Source organism: Neophocaena asiaeorientalis, unplaced genomic scaffold, assembly GCF_003031525.2.
Source record: "Neophocaena asiaeorientalis asiaeorientalis breed wild unplaced genomic scaffold, Neophocaena_asiaeorientalis_V1.1 scaffold100, whole genome shotgun sequence".
NCBI lineage: Eukaryota > Metazoa > Chordata > Mammalia > Artiodactyla > Phocoenidae > Neophocaena > Neophocaena asiaeorientalis.
In genome coordinates, this window is record NW_020173955.1 from 8,871,254 (window position 1) to 8,894,785 (window position 23,532).

General features: G+C 45.4%; 1 protein-coding gene across 2 annotated transcripts in view; it reads right to left on the reverse strand.

Annotated features, from left to right (window-relative positions):
• Window positions 1-23,532, reverse strand: part of EML6 (EMAP like 6) — a 297,088-nt gene that overhangs the window by 16,021 nt on the left and 257,535 nt on the right. Inside the window, exons 28-32 of one of the 2 annotated variants that reach the window (XM_024752946.1) lie at window positions 12,854-12,862; window positions 11,941-12,019; window positions 8,661-8,790; window positions 6,910-7,008; window positions 5,728-5,901 (exon numbers count right to left, since the gene is read on the reverse strand). In XM_024752946.1, the coding sequence (XP_024608714.1) occupies window positions 5,728-5,901; window positions 6,910-7,008; window positions 8,661-8,790; window positions 11,941-12,019; window positions 12,854-12,862 (491 nt within the window). The remainder of the gene's footprint in view (window positions 1-5,727; window positions 5,902-6,909; window positions 7,009-8,660; window positions 8,791-11,940; window positions 12,020-12,853; window positions 12,863-23,532) is intronic. The other variant, XM_024752945.1, reaches the window with a different exon arrangement.

Consider the following 23,532-nt stretch of genomic DNA (forward strand, 5'->3'; position numbering starts at 1 on the left):
TTTTTTTTTTACAGTTTCTTTCCTGTAATTGATATCTTGTCTCATAGTGTTATGGTCAGAAAAGATACTTGATATGATTTCAATTTTCTTAAATTCACCAAGGCTTGATTTGTGACCCAAGATATGATCTATCCTGGAGAATGTTCCATAAGAACTTGAGAAGAAAGTGTTTTCTGTTGTTTTGGGATGGAATGTCCTATAAAAATCAATGAAGTCCATCTTGTTTAATGTGTCATTTAAAGCTTGTGTTTCCTTATTTATTTTCATTTTGGTTGACCTGTCCATTGGTGAAAGTGGGGTGTTAAATTTCCCTACTATAATTGTGTTACTGTCAATTTCCCCGTTTATGGCTGCTAGGATTTGCCTTATGTACTGAGATGCTCCTACATCGGGTGCATAAATATTAAAAATTTTATATCTTCTTCTTGGACTGATCCCTTGATCATTATGTAGTGTCCTTCTTTGTCTCTTGTAATAATCTTTATTTTAAAGTCTATTTTTTCTGATAAGAGTATTGCTACTCCAGCTTTCTTTGATTTCCATTTGCAAGGAATATCTTTTTGCATCCCCTCACTTTCAGCCTGTATGTGTCCCTAGGTCTGAAGGGGGTCTCTTGTAGACAGCATATATATGGGACTTGTTTTTGTATCCATTCAGCCAGTCTATGTCTTTTGGTTGGAGCATTTAATCCATTTACATTTAAGGTAATTATCAATACGTATGTTCCTATTACCATTTTCTTAGTTGTTTTGGGTTTGTTATTGTACGTCTTTTCTTTTTCTTGTGTTTCCTGCCTAGAGAAGTTCCTTTAGCATTTGTTGTAAAGCTGGTTTGGTGGTGCTGAATTCTCTTAGCTTTTGCTTGTCTGTAAAGGTTTTAATTCTCTGTCGAATCTGAATGAGATCCTTGCTGGGTAGAGTAATCTTGGTTGTAGGTTTTTCCCTTTCATCACTTTAAATATGTCCTGCCACTCCCTTCTGGATTGCAGAATTTCTGCTGAGAGATCAGCTGTTAACCTTATGGGGATTCCTTTGTATGTTATCTGTTGCTTTTCCCTTGCTGTATTTAATATATTTTTATATTTAATTTTTGATAGTTTGATTAATATGTGTCTTGGCATGTTTCTCCTTGGATTTATCCTGTATGGGACTCTCTGTGCTTTCTGGACTTGATTGACTATTTCCTTTCCCATATTCGGGAATTTTTCAACTATAATCTCTTCAAATATTTTCTCAGTCCCTTTTTTTTTCTCTTCTTCTTCTGGGACCCCTATAATTCAAATGTCCGTGCATTTAAAGTTGTCCCAGAGGTCTCTGAGTCTGTCCTCAATTCTTTTCATTATTTTTTCTTTATTCTGCTCTGCAGTAGTTATTTCCAGTATTTTATCTTCCAGGTCACTTATCCATTCTTGTGCCTGTTATTCTGCTATTGATTCCTTCTAGAGAATTTTAAATTTCATTTACTGTGTTTTTTAATCATTGTTTGTTTGCTCTTTAGTTCTTCTAAGTCCTTGTTAAACGTTTCTTGTATTTTCTCCATTCCATTTCCAAGATTTTGGATCATCTTCACTATCATTACTCTGAATTCTTTTTCAGGTAGACTGCCTATTTCCTCTTCATTTGTTTGGTCTGGTGGGTTTTTATCTTGCTCCTTCATCTGCTGTGTGTTTTTCTGTCTTCTCATTTTGCTTAACTTACTGTGTTTGGGGTCTCCTTTTCGCAGGCTGCAGGTTCTTAGTTCCCGTTGTTTTTGGTGTCCGTCCCCAGTGGGTAAGGTTGGTTCAGTGGGTTGTGTAGGCTTCCTGGTAGAGGGGACTGGTGCCTGTGTTCTGGTGGATGAGGCTGGATCTTATCTTTCTGGTGGGTAGGACCGAGTCTGGTGGTGTGTTTTGGGGTGTCTGTGAACTTATTATGATTTGTCAGTCTCTCTGCTAATGGGTGGAGTTGTGTTCCTGTCTTGCTAGTTGTTTGGCATGGGGTGTCCATCACTGGAGCTTGCTGGTTGTTGAGTGGAGCTGGGTCTTAGTGTTGAGATGGAGATCTCTGGGAGAGCTCTTGCCGATTGATATTATGTGGAGCTGGGAGGTGGAGCAATGTCCTGAACTTGGCTCTCCCACTACTGAGGCTCAGGCCTGACACCCGGCCAGAGCATCAAGACCCTGTCAGCTACACGGCTCAGAAGAAAAGGGAGAAAAAAAGAAAGAAAGAAAAAAGTAAAACAAAATAAAATCGTTATGAAAATTAAAAAAATTATTAAAACAAAAAATAAAAAGAAGAGAGCAAGCAAGCCAATAAACAAATCTACCAATGACAGTAAGCTCTAAATACTAAACTAAGATAAACATAAAACCAGAAACAAATTATATGCAGAAAGCAAACCTCAAGTCTACAGTTGCTCCCAAAGTCCACCACCTCAGATTTGGGATGATTCATTGTCTATTCATGTCCTCCACAGATGCAGGGTACATCAAGTTGATTGTGGAGCTTTAATCTGCTGCTCCTGAGGCTGTGGGGAGAAATTTCCCTTTCTCTTCTTTGTTCTCACAGCTCCTGGGGTTCAGCTTTGGATTTGGCCCTGCCTCTGTGTGCAGGTCACCTGAGGGCATCTGTTCATCGCTCAGACAGGACGGGGTTAAAGTAATAGCTGATTAGGGGGCTCTGGCTCATTCAGGCCAGGGGAGGGAGGGGTACGGATGCGGGGCGAGCCTGGGGCAGCAGAGGCCGGCGGGACGTTGCACCAGCCTGAGGCACGCCGTCCGTTCTCCTGGGGAAGTTGTCCCTGGATCACGGGACCCTGGCAGTGGCGGGCTGCACAGAGTCCTGGGAGGGGAGGTGTGGATAGTGACCTGTGCTTGCAAACAGGCTTCTTGGTGGCGGTAGCAGCAGCCTTAGCGTCTCATGCCCATCTCTGGGGTCCGCGCTGATAGCCGCGGCTCGCGCCTGTCTCCAGAGCTTGTTTAGGTGGTGCTCTGAATCTCCTCTCCTCGCGTACCACGCAACAACGGTCTCTTGCCTCTCCGGCAGCTCCAGACGTTTCCCCGGACTCCCTCCCGGCTAGCTGTGGCGCACTAGCCCCTTCAGGCTGTGTTCACGCCACCAACCCCAGTCCTCTCCTTGGGATCCGACCGAAGCCCGAGCCTCAGCTCCCAGCCCTGCCCGCCCTGGCGGGTGAGCAGACAAACCTCTCGGGCTGGTGAGTGCTGGTCGGCACTGATCCTCTGTGTGGGAATCTCTCCACTTTGACCCCCGCACCCCTGTTGCTGCGCTCTCCTCCGTGGCTCCGACGCTTCTCCGCCGCCGCTCCCTGTCTCCGCCCACGAAGGGGCTTCCTAGTGTGTGGAAACCTTTCCTCCTCCACAGCTCCCTCCCAGTGGTGCAGGTCCCGTCCCTATTCTTTTGTCTCTGTTTTTTTTTCTTTTGCCCTACCCAGGTACGTGGGGCGATTCTTGCCTTTTGGGAGGGCTGAGGTCTTCTGCCAACGTTCAGTAGGTGTTCTGTAGGAGTTGTGCCACATGTAGATGTATTTCTGATGTATTTGTGGGGAGGAAGGTGATCTCCACGTCTTATTCCTCTGCCATCTTGAAGGTCCTCCCTTGAGTTTTTAATGTTTATTTTAAACTTTTCTTTCCATTTTCTTCTTATCCTTAATGTCTTAATTCCAACTTCCTCTTAATCAATCTCCCTATATTATTTACTCACATACTTTTTTTCTTCCCCTCTTCCTCGTCACTTGTATTTATTTACTTTTAAATGGCTATTAGAGTACTGGTGGGTTCTTAACATGGCTGGGCCTGTAGCCGGCCCTCAGACACTCCCTCCTGGAATCCCTTCCCAGGAATGGCTGGGGAGACCCTCAGATTACCTCTCGGGGCAGTAATTCTCTCCCTGCAGATGGAATGCCTGACTTACTGGAACAGATTCCTCACTACCTAGGGCTCAGAGCTTTTAAAAACCATGGTCCCCAAGGATACTATAAACTAATTTAAAAAACAAACAACAGACTGGAAGAAAACATATGCGATACTTTAAAAGACAATCAGTAAAGAGCTACAAAGCATAAGCAAAAGACAACCCTCCCACCCACAGTAGAAAAAGGATTTGAACAGCTGAACTGCAGAAGAAGCAATGTAAGTGGCCAATAAAGAGATGGAAAGAGGATTAATTTCAGCAATCATGGGGAAAATACAAAATAAATAACATGTACATTTCTTCTAATCCACTGTTTGCTTTTGCCTTGTTTTAATCTCATGGACACTTCTAATTGTGAAGATGCCTGTCTCCCTCTTTGCACTGGCTTCCAGGTTGCTCAGAACAAATTTCATACAAGTATCTAGGACCTGACAACATGCATTTTATATATTAAGCTCATTTTTTTATTCCATTTAATTTTGTTTCACACACACAGACACACACACACACGCACATACACACACACACACAAGGGTTCCACAAGATAATTTGTTAAAGACAAATGAGAAATGAATAATACGCTCTCCAATGATAACAAAGAATGGATATAAACCTCCCTCAAAACTACATTATCTGTAAGCAGGACTTGAAGTGAAGGCAAAAACCACACATAATCAGCTCAGAAGAGCTGCTGGTTGGTGTCAGGCTATGAGACATTATCACTGACTTAGAACCCTTCCATACAGACAAATTCTGGTTCCAACAAAGATAATAGGAGAAAATTACCAAAGGGAAGACTTCTCTTTTTCCTGGGAGCTTATTTAAAAGTCCCGGCTCCACCAATCCACTTGGGGAGTCAGAAGGGGCCCTAGGTGAGCAAGAGACAAGGCAGGGATAGGTACTGTGCTGGGGCAGGTACTGTGCTGGGGCAGGTACTGTGCAGGGGCAGGTACTGTGCTGGGGCAGGTACTGTGCAGGGGCAGGTACTGTGCTGGGACAGGTACTGTGCAGGGGCAGGTACTGTGCTGGGGCAGGTACTGTGCAGGGGCAGGTACTGTGCCTGAGATCATGCACAGATCTCCCTCTGAGATCACGGGACTCGAGAAGCCCTGGATTGGAGAAGTGCTTCCTCTGTGCCTGCCTGGCTTAGCATGCCCCAGATACAGGCGGCCTGGCTGGAGACAGACCTCATTATTAACTAACTGGATCCGCTTTTGCCACCCTAAGAATATACATGCAAGATTGCATATATTTGATCCAAAGAAGACTGTAAATTTAGTAGCAGCCTGTGTGCATGCACATATTGGGGGAGGACAAGATAGAAATCTTGTCACATTAAATGTAAGCCTTAATTATAAGGTGAATCCCCATTTCAAAACTGTTAATAAAAAGAGTTTCTAAGACTATGGTGATAAAACCCCATCCCAGTTCCTGTAAGAAGGCAATCAGGGTGACAAAGCTGCAGCAGGATCCAGGGTTCACCAGACGGACAAGGAAGTTTGGGTGGGTAGGTAGGTGATTAGGACAGAAATGGTGGAGGCTGCTGCCTCCTGTCTGAGGAAGGAGCCAGCCAGCACTGAGCCACTGTCCCAAAGTGCCCAAAGACCCTTCACTGACCAGCTCAGGACTCCAGAGGCCACGGGGTCCAGGGATGCAGTGGCAGCTGACGAACAGCTTCTCCAGGATCCCAAGAGCCCTGGTTTCTGCTGATGCGGCAGCAGTGCCTCTGGTGGGTCGTGGAGTGAGGCAGATCTAGGTTGGAGCCCAGCCCATGCCACAGACAACCCTCCCAGAGGGACAGAAAGCCCGCTTCCCTTACCCTCCTGCCAGCGCCAGATGGTGATGGTGTGCTCGGGGTCCACGCCCACTGACACCAGCAGCTTCCCGGTTGCGCTGAAGTTGATGTAATTCACCCCCTTCGAGTGGAAGCACCGCAGCACGGAGAGGGTGTGTTTGGTCATGGCGTCCCACACGTGGATGGAAGGTGTTGCTCCTGAATGTGGGAGGTACGACGAAGAGCTAAGGCTGGGGAATGGTGGAGCCAAGGCAACGCTGACGCTCACCTAAAAGCTGCTTTAGGACAGGTGTTCAGGGCGTTACAGTGACGGGGGCTAAGAGACCTATGGCCTGGCCTGGCCGGAGGTGAGAGACAACGGGAAACATCTGCTGTGCTTTCAGAGGCAGAGACCTAAGGGTGTTTATGTCCAACACACACACTCGAGGTGGAGTTTACACGAAGGAAACTGGTGAGGTCAATGATTTGTATCTGCAACTCAGCCAGGTACAATCAGCAAACGAGGTACATCGACATGGTTTTGCTGTGCAGATTCAAACTACTCCCAGATGGAACAGCCTTACCTGGGGTCTCCGTAATATCACCTGCATTGGATGAGCAATGGCAATGAGGAAGCGTCAAGGGAAAACAATAGCTAAAATAAGTCATGTTTCTAAGAGTCAAGCACTTAACACCAGCATCAGAAAGTTCCAAATTAAATTTTAAAATGGGCATGGGTTCAATGAAAACAAGCAGGAAGATATGTTTGGAAAAATTGCCTTTGAAATGACAGAGTTAAAAGAAAACCACCACCGCTCTTCACAAATGTGAATCAGTTCACATTTGTCATTGGCATTTTCCTAGGGTGAGAAGAGCCAGGCACACATATTGGAATCTACCCTTGCCAAGCGCAACCTCCAGGCTTCAGATGTGGGGCTCTTCACTTGACGCCTGGGCTCTGAAAAATTATTCTCACAAGTCCCCAGGGATGGGGGCCATCCATTTATTTGGATGATGAGGCTCTGGTCTGACTTAATGGTCCTAAGGTCACCAATCACTGGTTGTGTCAACTCAGGCGACACAGATACATTCAGGGCTCAAAAAATCAAGAGTGACATCGAGAAAGGGTGGATACCAATGACCTGCCCGCTGCCTCCCCAATAACTGCTGCTAAGTCAACGTCTCTGCTCAGCTGGGAGACCCTCGGCGGCTGCAGGACCCTCCTACCTATCTGGCTGGTGGCCACCACGTTTCTGTACTTGGGGTGCTGGTTCACCGTGAGGCAGAGGATGTCATCCGTGTGCTCCAGGTAGAAGCTCTGGCTCCCTAGGAGAGACGGGGCAGGGTGAGCAGGGGCCTGAAAGAGCTCTTGGGGCAACCCCAAAGCTTTGTGTGAGTCTTTGGAAAGGCCTTGCAGAGGCGAGAGCTTAAAGTGCCGAACTCTCACTTTCGGAATCATCCTTAGGGAGACGGGAGATCCTTTTTTACATTGACACATTCTGTCCCAGGATCGGGAGGAGAGCTGGTGTCTGTTATCTAATCTAAACACACAAGTTCCACTTCAATCCTTCTGCACCCTGTGTGGTGCCACAGCACAGCCCAAGTGCACAGGCTTCCAGAGTCCAGAACGGTTCCTCCTCCTGCAGCCCAGGACCCACGGCTTCTCAGTGTCTCTTCCTCTGGGCAAGGCAGGGAGGGGGCACCTGGAGATAGCGCTTTGCTGAGCAAAATGGCACTACGTACTAATTGGAAAGGGAAGACTAAACAGGAGAGTACTTAGGAAATCCCTTTTAATCATCTTTATCTATCAAAGTGCTAATCTCCTGAGTGCCTGGATAGCACAGGTGATGGCTTCACCCCCCTGAAGCCCTAAGTCAACATGTGTCACAGGAAGTGGAAGAAAGGACAGGAAAATCTTTATCGTCTATCACAGCAAACAGTTTGCTGACTGCCCAAGTGGTCACTGTAGACCCACCCAAATGCACAGGAACTGAGAGGTGAGTGATGGCATGGAATACAGCACATTGCTACTAACCTGGTAACATGTGGCTAGAAAACTGAGCAAAATGTATAGAAAATTCCAAGGCCCCCCTCGCCCCCAAAAAACAAACCACTATGTGCCCAGTGATTTTACTGTCTAAAAAAATCTATCCATGAACTACAAAAAACTATGAAGGAGCATAAAACTTTGAGGGGAAGAAAAGGTTTGTTTTAAGATATAAAGCAAATAAAGGCAACATGTTACCGTGTTTAAATCTTATGGTAAAAATAAATAAAGGCAACATGTTACTGTGTTTAAATCTTATGGTAAAAAAAAAATTTGCTTTAAGATATAAAGCAAATAAAGGCAACATGTTACCGTGTTTAAATCTTATGGTTACCGTGTTTAAATCTTATGGTCTATTAAATTAGTTTCTGAATGATTCTTTTTGCTTGAGGTGTTTCTTTTTAAACTTTTTTTTAAATTTAAGAGTCATTCTATAGTTAAGGGACATTTTAGGTATTTTTGTTTATTGTTCTCATTCTCATTGTGAATGTGGTTAACTATTCAAAACAAACAAAACTTGAAAATCTAAGTTGCTAAAAATTTTGGTGACTGTTAAAAATCAATGAGAAAAGTTCCCCCATTTTTTGTTCTTGGTTACTGTCTATAAGGGTTTCTCTACTCCCCACACCCTCCTTCTGGCTTCCCTCCATCCCTCTCGGCCTCCGTGGAGCTGATGGGAACACCGACACCTCCCTTCCAGGGCCTGAGATGAGATGTGGCTGGGTGAGGGATAAAGAGAAAGAGGGTCTGACTCTGTGAACGTGGGCCTGAGCATCTTCCAGGACTAAATGGCACCAGTCTGGAATGGAGTGGAATGGCTCTAAAGGGAAGAGAGAGCTTATGCTTTGGGGCATCTAACCAGTGGGAAAGTGCATAAAAGGGCTAAAATAAAAGCCTGTGTTCAGATGGCGGTTTCTCCCCACCCATTTACCTGTGGACAGGTTCTGAACGATGCCGGCCGCGGCCGCGTGGAAGATGATGTCAGCACCGTCATTCAGGTAATGCAGGTTATTGCGACAGTCAAACCCTCTGTAGCCAAACACGTGGTCGAGAGCCAGCTCCTACATTCCCACACAAGGATGAAAGGGTCCTTAGAGGAAGTAACGGCACAGGAACAAACCCACGCTTTGGTGACACGCATGTCATGGGAACCATGAGGCTGGTGAGACAGCCAACCACTCACTCCTTGACCAGCTGGGGATACAGTGCAACCCTTTCTTTACTTCCTTGACATAACAGGGGGACAGGCTAACATGTAGAACTACAGTGAGTTTTCGAAATAGAAAAGATTTGCTTCCTTGCTTCTCAGGTGAGGCAAAGCCTACCAAGGTGGTATCCGGTAAAGGGTACCCAGAAGTTTTACGTCTGCGCCTTGGCAGGTGCTCTCGAAGGTGAGCTGAATGGTGTCTCAGAGCTCTGCTCTGATTCGCCCAGATGCAGCGGGGACCGGCAGAGCACAGCACTGAGGCAAACGCCATGCTCATTCTGTTGCTTGGTGCTTGCCCTACAAAGTTTCTATACCATCTACATTCTTTTCTCCCCAACAACTAGATACTGTTCTAGGTTTACAGTCTTTCTCTTCTTCCTGTCTTGTCTTCCATGACAAAAGCAGTGACTGATTCAGATCAGCTCTGTTCTTAATTTGACTTGACACACCTGTATTGTTGGCAGCTCTTCTGCACTGGGCACTTTGCTGGTTGGGGCTTGGGGCGGGGGAGGGATACAAGATTAAGAAGATGTGGGTCCCTTTTCTCTAGGTTCCCTGATTCTAGCCTTTTCTCTCTCCAAAGCTTGCGAATTGCAAACATCAGATTAATTCTAAAATACCACAACACCTCCTTACTCAAAAGCATTCAATGACTTTCACTACCTACGGGTAAGTCCAGACTCCTTAAGTTGGCACAATCAGGCCCTATTCTCACATCTCCTGTGACCCTTGGTCAAGCTGACATGTCCATTTAGCTCACATATCAGGAGGTTTCCTATTTTTATGACTCTTTTTTTAAAAATTGTCTCTCACCTGGAAAGCCCTTCTCCTCCTTTCAACTGAGCGAGCGGCTACCCACCTCTAGTCTCTTCCCCACCCCATGTGTTTCCCAGAAACCGCGTGTGTAATATGTGATACCCCAGTCTAGGTGGACAACTGACTCAAGCTGGGCCAATCAGATAGTTTCCGCCAGGAATTTATAATTGAGGACCCTGGTAAGAGATGTAAAACTTGGGCACTGGATAGCACCACAGTCTACTAAAGAAGTTCAAGAAGTCTGCAGGAAAAGAGACGAATGCATCAGGCATGCACGAGGCCCTGCTGGGCAGAAAGAGGCACCATCTTGGCTTAGGGCAGCTTTTCAGCTCCTGGACCCTGTCTTTCCTGAAGTTCAGCTGTATTTCTTGACCTGTGCTGTGTTCTATGATAAACCCCCCGCAACATATTTCCCTTTTCCAATACAAATGTTTCAGATAGATTTTCCTGCCTCAGGAGTTCGGAGCGCAGCAGAGGAGAAAGATGAGTAGGGAACTACTGTAGTAGAGCCTGACAAGGGTGTGGAGGAGGGGGTGTGGGGAGGGTGGAGTACAGGAGGGTTAGGGCGGGGAGCATCAGGGAAGATTGCACAGAGAAGGGCTTGGAAGGGTGGGGTGTGGGGAGGGAAGAGGAGGAGGCTTCTCAGCATAAGGAGCTTGAAATCACAGGGGCCTGAAAGTACCAGGCAGCCTCAGAGAACATTCATGGCTGTGGGGTTAGAGACATGAGTTGCAGTGGAGAATCTCAGGTGATGAGCTAGGAAGGGGGCTCCTGGGTGAGGTTCTGAAACCATGAGCTTGGATCCCATCAGGAATGTGGGAACCTCCTGGGTCTTAAAGCTGGGGTGAGGCATAAAGAGTTGTATTTTCAAGAGCTAACTCTGTGGGCAGCAAAGGCATGTGTCAAAGAGGAAAGGGAAAAGTCTGGAGGCAGAAAGAACAGTTAGGAGGCCTCTTTCAGAAAACAGCAGGTCCCCTGGAGCTGCCATCCTAACAACTGAGTACAAAGCCCTCTCCACTTACTGGCTTGGTGATCTTGGGCTGGGGCCTAACATATCACTTGACTTCTCTGAGCTATAGTGTTCTCATCTGTAAAATGGAACAATAATGGTAACCACCTTGTAGGTAGATGTGAGGCATGTGTGAAATACTTGGTGGGAAGTATATATACAGCAAGGTACTGGCACACGGCAAGGGCTCAAACAACATTAGAGACAGTGAATAAGCCTGCACTCTCTATGCACCCCACTCCCTGAGTGGTACTAGGTACAGGGAAAAGGGGCCAGGTCTGGGACATTTTTGAGTTAGTACCCATAGGACCTGGGAAGGGTCTGAAGGAACCCTTCAAGGCAGGGCTGAAAGAACGTGACCCAGGGGATGTGGGGATGGGACTCTGGTCACTGCTGGGGGACACAGTACTGTGTGGAAGGGAGAGAGGATAAGGGAGAGCCATCGGGTCCAGTTAGGGTCACTTGAAGGCATCTGTGGCAGGGGTCCCCAACCCCCAGGCCACAGACCAGTGCCTGTTAGGAACCCGGCCACACAGCAGGAGGTGAGCAGCGGTGAGCGATAGAAGCTTCACCTGTATTTACAGCCGCTCCCCATGGCTCTCATTACCACCTGAGCTCCGCCTCCTGTCACATCAGCAGCCGCATTAGATGCTCATAGGAGCGCGAACCCTGCTGTGAACTGTGCATGCGAGGGATCTAGGTTGCGGGCTCCTTATGAGAATCGAATGCCTGATGATCTGAGGTGGAGCTGAGGCAATGATGCTAGCGATGGGGAGCGGCTGCAAATACAGATAATCATTAGCAGAGAGGTTTGACCGCGCAGAGACCGTAATAAATCAATTGCTTGCAGACTCATATCAAAACCCTATCCGTGAGTGGCAAGTGAAAACAAGCTCAGGGCTCCCACTGATTCTGCATTATGGTGAGTGGTATAATTATTTCATTAAATATCACAATGTAATAATAATAGAAGCACACAATAAGTGCAATGCACTTGAATCATCCCGAAACCATCTGCACCTCCCCCCGCATCCGCAGAAAAACTGTCTTCCACGAAACCAGTCCCTGGTGCCCAAAAGGTTGGGGGCCACTGTGTGGGACTTGCAGATGGTGATGTCCACCAGGCAGATCTTAGAACATCGATATCAGATTAAAAGCAAAATAGTTGAACATCCTCACCTCAACCAATTTCTTTTTTTTGGTGATACTGTTCTTCTGGAGTTTCTCAGGCTGGGGAGCTGCTCTGCTAACGGGTGGTCTAGAACAGAGAGGGGCCAAAAGAAACACAGTGTTGAACAAAAGGCAGCAAGGTTGCTTGTCCAGCGAGGTCAGCTAAGACCAGTGCCAGGCTCTCTCCCCTCCCCCACTTGGAGGACCCCACGCCTGGGTTTGATCTGTCCAAAAAAAGCTGTTTCTGACATTTTGGGTCCTGGATACACAGGCACCGGGTTGGGCTTCCCCACACGTAAGGCATCAGAGCCAGGGTCAGTCCCTCTCTCCTGGGAGCCAGGAAGAATGCGTGAGCCAGAGGGGCTGGTCTTAAAACTAAAGAGGAGCCTAAGTCTGGGAAGGAAGAGGCCACACTTCCTGAACCCACCGGCCATTCTTCAGACAGGGATGTACCAACACCGTTCAGAATTAGGTGGCCAGAGATCATGGCGTGTTGTGAAGTAGGACTTATAAGCCATGCCTGGGAACGGGCCCTGAAGGCCAAGTGCCCAGGTCATTCTTGCCACACAAAAGGGCACGTAGGAAGCAAAGGCATGAAAGACAGAACAAACTCCTCCACTGCCCTGTCCCTCAGGGTCATGGTCTGCATTCATCTGCTACCACCATGCCCAAGGTTACTTTTCCCTGCTTGGTTTTGGAGATCTGGGCCTCCAATTTTAATTAAGAGATTTCTTTAATGGGTAAGCCCTCAAGGACTTGTATATGAGGAGGGTGATCTTTTGGTAACAGCGACTTCCCTCAAATCAGACTTCTCTCAGAGTTTAGGGGCCCAGGGATGGACAGGTGGGACCTGCATCTGCTCCCACTGCTTGCTCAAATCCATTAGCTACGGCTCTTGGGCTATGCAAAGAGAAAGGATTACCTGGATCCCCTTGCGAGCAGCACACAAAAGCCAAGTGAGAAACTTAGTACAAGTCAGAGCCACACTAGCAAGCACCTCATTCATGCACAAGCATCGTCCAAGTGAACAGACATTCCCGTGTGGCACACACCATGCTTCCCGAGCATGCCAGCAAAGAGCTAAAACAGAAATGAAAGAGTGCACCGCTCTGCAAATTCAGAAAGCTCATACCCTGGCGTCTCTGGGCAAACTCTGCACTAAAGCGCCTACAGGATAGGGAGAAAAAAGGAAGCCTTGTCACTGCTTCCGCACCCTCTACGGACTTTGCCAGTGCGCCTGGGGCCACTGCTTATTTTAGAGTGTGCTGGGGAGAAACTTGTTGTCAGAAGAACAATCACATCCTCCTGGATGTCGCTGGGAGTTAGGCACAATGGCTGCTTTGTTTCTGACTCAAGTTCAACTAATAATTTAGCCTAATCATTCGCAGTGTTTCTTGGGAGGGCAGCTTGCCTGCTGGAAGGGCTTGCGTTTTTGTGCTGGGGAGAAACAAGGTAGCTTTATTTTCTCAGAAACTCTTCAGTCAAAACATGTTATGTAATCATAAGTGATAATTGGACCAAATGGCATCACAATCACCACCGGAGAATGGGGAGAGAGCGCGTCTCTGCAAAACGACACCCCCGGCTGATATCATCGCCGCCAAATTGAGCAAAAGCGGGAGGCCGGGGGCAGGCCAGTTTTCACAATTAGACTGCCTTCGCATTAATTATCGCTTCCCGGGACATCTGCTCTTTCTTCTGTTTTAGTGGAACTTTTAAATGAAATCCGTGGGTTTCTTCTTCCACCTAAGGTCTTCGAATGTATGACAAAAGCAAGCCAAGGTCTGAGATGGGAGCAAGGGGACGCTGGGACTAGAGCACGGTTCATAAGGCAGAATTTGAGATTACACGCAGGGCTCGTTTTCAGGGCATACACAGGTTGTATAATATGTCACATATTATACAGTGTATACAGAGTATGCATACAAGCACAACCACTGTGTATTTATATATACAGGAGATTGTGTATATATATACACGTAGAGGCAATCCGATGCTTTTTTTCACCTTGATTTTCAGTTAAAAACTGAAAAGTAAAGCAATCTCAGAATGTTTCTTTCTTATTTCACAAGCATGTTTACAGCTGTATTGCTTCAAAACGGAAGATGAGGGGGCAAAAGGCAGAAACCTGCATTGTGGCAAATTCAGCAGAGTATAAGTATAGACCCTTCACGGTTGTGAATTCTGCATGAACGCTTAGTTCTAGATGCTCATCGAACACCTGGGCTTTTGCAGAGTGCTGTGCATACTTACTTGACAATTCCCTGCCTCCAAAGGAAAGCAAGTTAAAACACAATACAAGCATTAAAGGCTTCTTTCCAGGCATCTATAAACAGGGTTCATAACATCAGATGTGGTAGGGACTGCCAACAATTTCAAACACAGCCAAACACTGGAGGTTTAGCATTTTTCAGTGGATCTAAATCCTTCCAGATTCAGATTCCTTTGGAAACATGACTCTGAAAAGCTTTGCTGAGGTGGGAAAGAGTAGAGTGTGTGAGAACATTCACTCACTTTTCAGTCCAATAAACTCTTTATAGCTGGTTGTTCCCAGCTGGCACACAGGACAGGAGAGGGAGGAGGCCGTGAGTGCAACTGGGAATCAGCAGGGAGGTGCAGAGAGGTTAAGGGCTGGGAAGGCGAGCCGTGGGGGGAGGGGGGAGGAGCAGAGACACGAAGGGGCCTCATGGGGGCAAGTGGGGCTCTAAAGAGACTCTGGGAAACAAAGGAGAAAGAGTTTCCATTGGGAAAGAAATTTAAGGAGGGAACCTGGCAAGAGAGCAAGCGAAGTGGATAATCAGGAGAGAGGAGGAAGGACAGGCTTGAGCTTGGAGAGGGCGGGAGTGCAGCTATTCAAGTAAGAGAGGGTGGAGGAGAGGCCTGGGAGCTCAAGTGTGTGATGTGGTGTTAAGTCACGAGGCAGCCCTATTCCTCCCCAGTGCTGGGGGTGCAAGCTGCTGGAGACCCACCGCACTCCCCTGAGTGGAGTCACCACCCCAGGCCCCATGTTTCCTGTGGGCATGGAAGGACCGTGACGGGTCAATCCCGGCTGCAACCCCACTGCCCAGCAGCTCGGCTGCTGAAGAGAAAGCTTAGACACACTTGAAGACGTGTGAGTGTTACCCTGACACAGGCTCTCACCCCACAAAGGGCCCCAGGGGTGGCCAGCGTCCAGGTATTCACCTCCCCGCCCATCGCCCCTCCCTGGGGTGCTGGGCTGGCAAAGCAAGGGGTGGAGCAGAGTACACGATGACCTGAGATGCACAGAAGAGGGTTCAATGCCAGGGCTCTTGGGGCAGCTTCTGAAGTGACTGAGGAGGTCAAGGAAGTCAGTCACAACCCAAGACGCGCGCAACGTGAGAGCCAACTAGGGAGGAAGGCTCAGAAAGCCTGTGAGAAACAAAGTCGTTCCAAGCAGCTTCTATAAAGAGAGGTGCGGGTGTGGAGGAACTCAGCTACATTTAGCCAAGAAATGCAAGTTTGGAATTGTTTTTAGTGTAGTTAGTCAGACCATGTTCAAAGTGTCCTTGGAGGAAACGTAGCTTTCTTCAGATTCCAAAATGTGCTATCAAAATGCTCTAAGAGTTTTCAAAATGTCTTGGGAAACCCAGCTATCCTTGATCCTGGTTCCAGGTGGGAACCAGTGGGTGACGTGAGCACTGTTTTAGAACTGTCCTCCAACAAGATCTATCACCCCCATGGATGGGCTGCAGGGACTCAGTGAAACCCCTGACATTCATGCCAAATTGTTTTGTACATGTACATTTTTTCTGGGGAAAGGAGGCATGTTTTAATTATATTTTCAAAGATGTCTGGAGGGAGAGAGAGACAGACAGAGAGGGGGATTGGGATCAACTAAGAACCACTGCTCCAGGAAGAGTCCAGGTTTAAGAAAAGTCTCCAAAGCCATGGGAGCTCTCTATTATCAAAACAAAAGGAACCGGATTCTGTTCAATGTATTCCCATGTTTTCTAGAACCATCTGTAGAGCTGCTCAGCGAAGAACTGGAGTTGAAAGAAGGGTGTCAGGCAGGGGAACTATGTGCTACCCTAAGAGAACCCTTGTATCTTGAAAATGCTCTTGACTGAAGCCTATAATACAGCCCTTTTTAACAAAATAGAGGCATAGTCCCAGACTTGGCCATTTTAGGTGAACATCAAATTATTTGGGTGAAAAATTGAGGGCATAAAGGACGGCGTAGAGGAAGTACAAGTAAAGGCAAAGACTACTGAAGAGGCCGGTGTAATAATCCAAGAGAGGGATGATGTATATCTGGACTAAAGCAGTGGTTGTGGAGAAGGAAACAAGTGAACATTTAAGGAAATATTGGTGAAGTATACCGCAAAGACTTTATAATTGATTAGCTCTAGGGGATGAAGGAGGAAGAGCAATTCAAGTGGAACACCAGTTTTCTGCTTGGGCCTCTAGGTGGATGGTGGCACTGCTGACTGAGACAGGAGAAGAGTTTTGAGGGAAGATGATGAGTGCCATTTTGGCATGTCAAACTTTGGACATCTGTGGGTTGGCTATACCAGCTGGAGGTTAAACTGAGAGGTGGGACTCAGACATATGACTTTGGGAATCATCAGCCAGTAGGTGGAATATATGAATCAGGGAGAGAGTGTAAGGTGAAAAAAGAGAATGGCCAAAAGTGAAATCCTAAGGACCAACAGCATGTGAGGGGCTGGAAGAGGAAGCCGAGATGGGGCACTGGGAAGCAATGGTTGGAGAGGTTGGAGGAGGGCCAGAAGAGATTGTTTCCAAAAGGTAAGTGACAGAAGAATATCTAAAACCACACTGTCCAATATGGTAGCACTGGCCACATGCAGCTCTTGAGCACTTGAACTGTGGCTTGTCCACATTAAGATGTGTTATAACTGCAAAACACACACCAGGTTTCGAAGACCTAGCAAAAATAATTCAAAAAAGAATATAAAATATGAATTATTTTTATATCGATTACACATCAAAATGACATTTTTATATTTGGGGTTAAATAAAATACATTATTAAAATTAGTTTCACCGTCTCTTTTAATTTTTGCAATGTGGCTACTAGAAAAATCATATACATGGCTTGCATTATATTTCTGTTGAACAATGCTACTCTAGAAGAAACAAGTTGGCCCTTTAAACAAGACAAAGAGGAGAATGGATTGGATTTGGGAATTAGAGAGTCACCATGACAGATGGAATGGCTGGAGAGTGAAGGAGAGACTTGGTAAGGTCTTGGTGAGAAGGAGAAAAGGGAGGGAACGTGAGGGTGGGAATATGTGTATAAGTGTAAAAGCTCAGCCAAAGGTCTTGTTTTCCTCCTGAAGAGAGTTAGGTGGGGATGGGAAAGACTGGAATGTGTTTCTTGGCTGAGGACACGGATCCAGTTTTGGGCAAGTGGCAGAGGAGACATAGGAAAGAGGAGAGATGATGAGGGAGCTCGGATGGATGGGAGGCTGGGGTCCAAGCACCAGCTTGAAGGAGGGACCAGCCTTGAAGAGGAGGAGGGTCTCACTTCCTCTGAGAGGAGAAGGAAGGAGGTGAATAGTTTTTGTGGGGTGGCGAATAGAAAGGACTCTGGTAAGGGCAATCGGTACCAACGTGATTTTCTAGTCAGAAGAGTGGAGGCGTGGGGTTGTAGGAGAAATATAGGAATGGAGGGTGGAGAGGACAGGAAGAGCGGCATTTAAGGAGGCAAAAAGTGAGGCCAGGAGGGAGCTGATGAAAAAAATGGAGGTGTCTAGACACTGGATGTCTTGATGAGGATGAAGATCAGGTGTTCTGGGAACGAGAAATCTAGAGGAGAGAAGGGTAAGTCATGGAGACAGGAGCTACGGGTGATGACTTAAGCCACAGCACAGTAGGAGCTGGGGTCGGCCAGTTGACCACTAGCCAGAGACAGGAAGTTGATAAACGACAGGAAGTGGGAGGGGGAGAAGATGGCAGAGCATGATGTGAACTTCAAAGGAGTGAAGTTCCTTTGAAGAGAGCACACCGATATGCTTCACACACACCTGCAAGAAAGCCTGAGCCTCCACACCTTACACCCAGTGACATCCTTTCAAGGGGCACAAATCGTGCACCCTAATGACTGCTTCTGCAAATACCTTCTCAGTTATCACATCAGGACCACACAATGGTAAAAAGCAGGAGGGTAAACAACCCTAGTATCACCCATTCCCTCCAAATGGAGGTCTGAGAGATGTTCAGAGACTTGATTAAAATTAGAGGACCCAACGCCGCCAGTGTCTTCTGAGAGAGAGAGAGAGAGAGAAACTCCCTCTTGGTAGAAAAGCGCTTACCCATTTGTGATATGTTCTTTAGCTCCATGTGCAAGTGGGTTTGAGTCAACTGATTCCACTGTAGGAGTATAATTTCCTAGGTGTGTTAATCTATTAAAAAGTCATTTTTTAGCACTTCATAGCACCTCTGCATTTTTATGCCCTGGAACATTCTTTGTGATAAAAAAATGAGCAAATTGTTTTCTAATGAATGGCAGGCTAAGTTCCTAAAATTATCAATTACATAGAAGTCATTACTTCGCTTCAAACAACACAGAAAATCAAGGGGTGTGCAAAGGGAAAATCATTTATGAAGGTAGCATTAAATTCCCTTAAATCACTAACCATTCATCTTTCAGAAGAGTTACATGGCAAACAACAGGCCTTTGAAATGATTAATTTCAGCATATCGGGGTTTAATAGATATTGTAACTTCAGTTCCTTCCACCTTGTCAGAGAACAAGAAACTTGCCACCTTCTACCTGCTCAGGGCAGCTCTGAGTGTAGAACTCACAGAATTAAGGGATTCAGTGAAGAAGAATGATTTAGCCTGGAGAGAAATGCTCTGGAGTAGCAGAGCATTGTCCCGTTTGCCCTCCACGTGCTCAATCACCCTCCCAGAGTGAGATCTGAGCTTAGCTCTCATGCAACATATATGCAACTGCAGGGCTCTGTACCAAATCTTAGGCTCTTTATGGTCCCTCCACCGTGGGATGGAGTGGTTTTAACAGATCTCAGTATGGTAAATTCAGCAGCACCTGCTAGCATGACTGTCAATTCTTAGAAACTCTTACACTACAAGCTCACAAAGCATCTACTGATCAGTGATGACAAAGGGCTTCTGTCAGGCCAGGGAAGCTGAGGAAAGTGCCAGGAGAGCTGGGCTGTTTATTCGTTGATGTCACCATGGATGGGAGCATTGTCCCGCTACATCATGCTCATCAAACCTCAGGCAAACTTGAAATGTGGATTTACTGATTAAAATAAGGCATTTTTCTAAAATTGGGGGCAGGTTCTCTCAGCAGACTTCTGTCCTCAAACATAGCACGAAAGGTAAAAAGAGAAACTGGGATTACCTATAGATGGTGGTTTGTTGCAATTCAGGGAACTCTATCTCAACCTTTCCCATATTTTTACACTTTGCCACTTGGGAGCATGTTCTTTGTTTCATTGTAAATCTGCTGACTAAGAAGCTTTGTCTGTAAAAAGAACTTTTCAGTTCTTTTTGCCTTGGGTTATTGTAATAGATTTAAACCAAATAAACATTTAATTCCTAATGGATGGAGGGTATGAAGATAAAAAATCATTTAACCAAGAGCAGTTCCATGGCAAGATGGGGCATCATTCAGTTCTACATGGGTCACACCTTTCACCACAAAAGTAAGACCACCCGACGGTGCTAACAAAACAAAGGTAAAAGTGGTTTGCTGACAAAAAACAGATTTTTAGACCATTTTGAGGACAGATTCATTTACTTAAAAATGCAGAGAAGCAGGCTAAGTAAATGCGTCCATTCATCTACTCACTGAAGAAATATCTGTTCACTACGTACAAGGCACTGTGTGAGGCACATGGTGGTGACCATGATAGGCACAGGACTGACCCTTGATAAACTGAGAGTCGCATAGACAAAGTTTATAATTCAGTGGAACTTTAACTAGCTTTATACCACGGACCCATGTATTAAGGAACTAAGGATTCAAGGCAGCTATTAATTTGGGGCTGAAACAAAAAACACAAATCTAAAGCAAACCAATCCCCTTAAACGTGATGTACAGTTTTCTTCATAGGATTTTCTTTTTGTTTAAGTTCACAAATCTGTACAAATTGATTTGGAAAGGATATAAGATAATAGAAGTAGATAAGCTTTAGAGCCTTCCCCACTCAGCCATAAGCATGGTTTAAGAAAAAGTTTGGAAATCCCTAGTGCTAGACCACTCTGTTTTGAGGTCATTTGGTGCTAGGACCTGTCAATTCAGAGATGAGGGGGCCACCATTTATAGAAGGCTCAGAATCTGCTTCTAATCTTTGTTTGTAAAAGCGTCTTGGTTTCCTAAGGAACATATGGCCTAGATTGAGAGTAAATATGTACCAGAGGGACTGAAAGATTAATGTAAGAGTATTCACAGATTCCTTCTTTATAATCTCCTGCTAAGAATAGTTCTGGCACTGCCACCTCAGTGTTTCCTCACACTGGCTAGCTGAAATGGATGAAGGGTGAGGTTGCCTTGTGGGGGAAGGCAGTCTGTGGAGTGGAAAACATTCTTTTCCCATCCCCTCACCATGGAGGATTAGGAGAAGGATTCCACTCAGGACACAACCCCCCCCACCTTCAATACATGTCTGGGGGTGCTCAAACCACCCTCCCCAGAGTGAGGCACTAGAGGGAGGGGGAGGACAAAGATCACCCTTCAGGATCCTGATCTGCCTGCAAATCCACAAGTAGGGGTTACTGAAAGATAATGAGATGCTGACAGCCAAATGGGTGTATATTGCAAGGGGCCCCTGGTGCCTGGGGATGAGTCCCCGTCCATGGGAACTGTTGCAGGCACTGCTCATTCAACCATATGAAAGGAAACTTGTGGAATATATGACTGAGCAGAGAAGTTGCCTGATCCCCTAGATTCCCTCCTAAACACTCACTGTCATATTCTGCCTGCCAAAGGAGACAATGACCCTCAATGCCACAGAGATGTAGCTTAGGAGTAAGGGTCTCTCCACTTAAGGCTGGTGTTTGAAATTGCCTAAAGGCAGAATCCTTTAACCTGAGAGCTGGAAGGGGCCAGGGGTGTCCACTACTTAGAGAGAGAAATTTCCAAACTGCATTATGAATGTAAAGACAAGATGCTGACAAGATCTTAGACTTTGATATCTAATCCATGGGTGTCAGTTGGAAATCAACTGGAAATCAACCTAAATCTTGTTGTTAAGGAGTTTATTCATTCATTCAACAAATATTTATGGAGTGCTGGCACTGTTATCAAATTTGGAGATAAAGTAGTATATCAGAAATTTTGCTTTCACAGAGTTGACATCCTAGTTTGAGGAGAGGGGTTAAGAAGAATCTCCTAATCTGGTAAACAACAAAGGCCTGTGATTGTTCAACTCTTAAGGCAATCCTCAGACCTCCAACCAACAGGAGTAGGATTAAAAAAGAAGTGGCATTGATCCCACTTCTGACACCAATCCCACATCCCACTTGTTTTTTTTTTTTTTTGGCTGTCACCCATGGCATGCAGAACTTCCCTGATCCCTCGTTTAGGGATCAAACAGCGACCCGTGCAGTGGAAGCTGAGTCTTAACCACCAGACCACCAGGGGAGTCCACCAATCCCACATCTGATTGCCTGAAGCCCTTGCCAGAATGCAGTCAGCCACTTTCCAGGTAAACACTGGATATCTATTGAGGTTTTAGATGTAAGAGAAAAACCAAGGGCAGCTAAATTTTGCTTTGACTCTCACTGAGCCAACTCTTTTTGTAAAAGTCAGAGATTCCAGAACAAAAAAACAAGGGAAATGGAAAGATGTGAAAGGTTTCAAATGTTGGGGAGGTAATGGTAGTAATAATAAAGTTGATATAAAACTGTCATTAACTAACTTTTGCTTTAAAAAATGGCCAAGATGGAGACTGATTTCAAATTAAAAATTTTAAATGTGAGGATTTCTACTTTAAAATATGTGTACTATCCCACTGAAGAAAAGCCCAGAATTAGACGGCTTCGCTGGTAAATTCTACCAAACATTTAAAGAGGAATTAACACCAATCCTTCTCAAACTTTTCCAAAAAACTGAAGAGGAGGGAACACTCCCAAACTCATTTTACGAGACCAGCATTATCCTGATACCAAAAACAGAAAAGGACATTACTAGAAAAGTATAAGCCAATATCTCTGATGGATACAGATGTAAAAGTTCTCAGTCACATACTAGCAAACCGAATTCAGCAGCACATTAAAAGAATCATTCACCATGATCACGTGGGATTTATCCTGGGGATGCAAGGATGGTTCAACATATGCAAATCAATCAGTGTGATACATCATATTCACAGAATGAAAGAAAAGAAATATATGATAATCTCAACAGACGTGGAAAAAGCATTTTACAAAATTCAACATCCATTCATGATAAAAACTATTAACAAATTAGGAATAGAAAGAACATAGCTCAACAAAATAAAGGCCATATAAGACAGGCCCATAGCTAATATCATACTTAATGGTGAAAGGTTAAAAGCTTTTCCTCTAACATCAGGAACAAGACAAATGTGCCACACTATTCAACATAGTACTGGAAGTCCTAGCTAGAGTAATCAGGTAAGAAAAAGAAATAAAAGTATCAGAATTGGAAAGGAAGAATAAAATTGTCTCTATATTCAGATGACATGATTTTACATACAGAAAATCCTAAAGACAACCATAAACCTGTTAAATCTAATCAATGATTTCAGTAAAGTTATATGATACAAATTAACACAGAAAAATCAGTAGTGTTTCTATAAACTAACAACAAACTTTCAGAAAAAGGAATAAAGAAATCAACCACATTTACAAGAGCATCAAGAACAAAATACTCAGGAATAAATTTAACTATGGAGGTGAAAGATCTCTACTCTGAAAACTACAAGACATTGATAAAAGAAATTGAGGAAGAGGCAAATAAATGGAAAGGTATCTCATGTTCATGCATTAGAAGAGTACTGTTAAATTGTCAATACTACAAAAGCCATCTATAGATTAAATGCAATCCCTATCAAGATTCCAACGGTGGGACTTCCCTTGTGGTGCAGTGGTTAAGAATCTGCCTGTGAATGCAGGGGACACGGGTTTGAGCCCTGGTCCAGGAAGATCCCACATGCTGCAGAGTAACTAAGCCCCTATGCCACAACTACTGAGCCTGCACGCTACAGCCCATGAGCCACAACTATTGAGCCCATGTGCCGCAACTACTGAAGCCTGTGTGCCTAGAGCCTGTGCTCCACAACAAGAGAAGCCACCGCAATGAGAAGTCCATGCACCGCGATGAAGAAAAGCTCCTGCTCACTGCAACTAGAGAAAGCCCACATGCAGCAACGAAGCCCCAACACAGCCAACAATAAATAAATAAAAACATATTAAAAAAAAAGATTCCAATGGCATTTTTTTTACAGAAGTAGAACAAACACTCCTAAAATTTATCCAGAACCACAAAAGACCCTGAATAGTCAAAGAAATCCTCAGAAAGAAGAACAAAGTAGGAGGCATCACACTTCCTGACTTCAAGCTATACTATAAAGCTATAGTCATCAAAACAGTATAGTATCAATATAAAAGCAGACAAATAGACCAA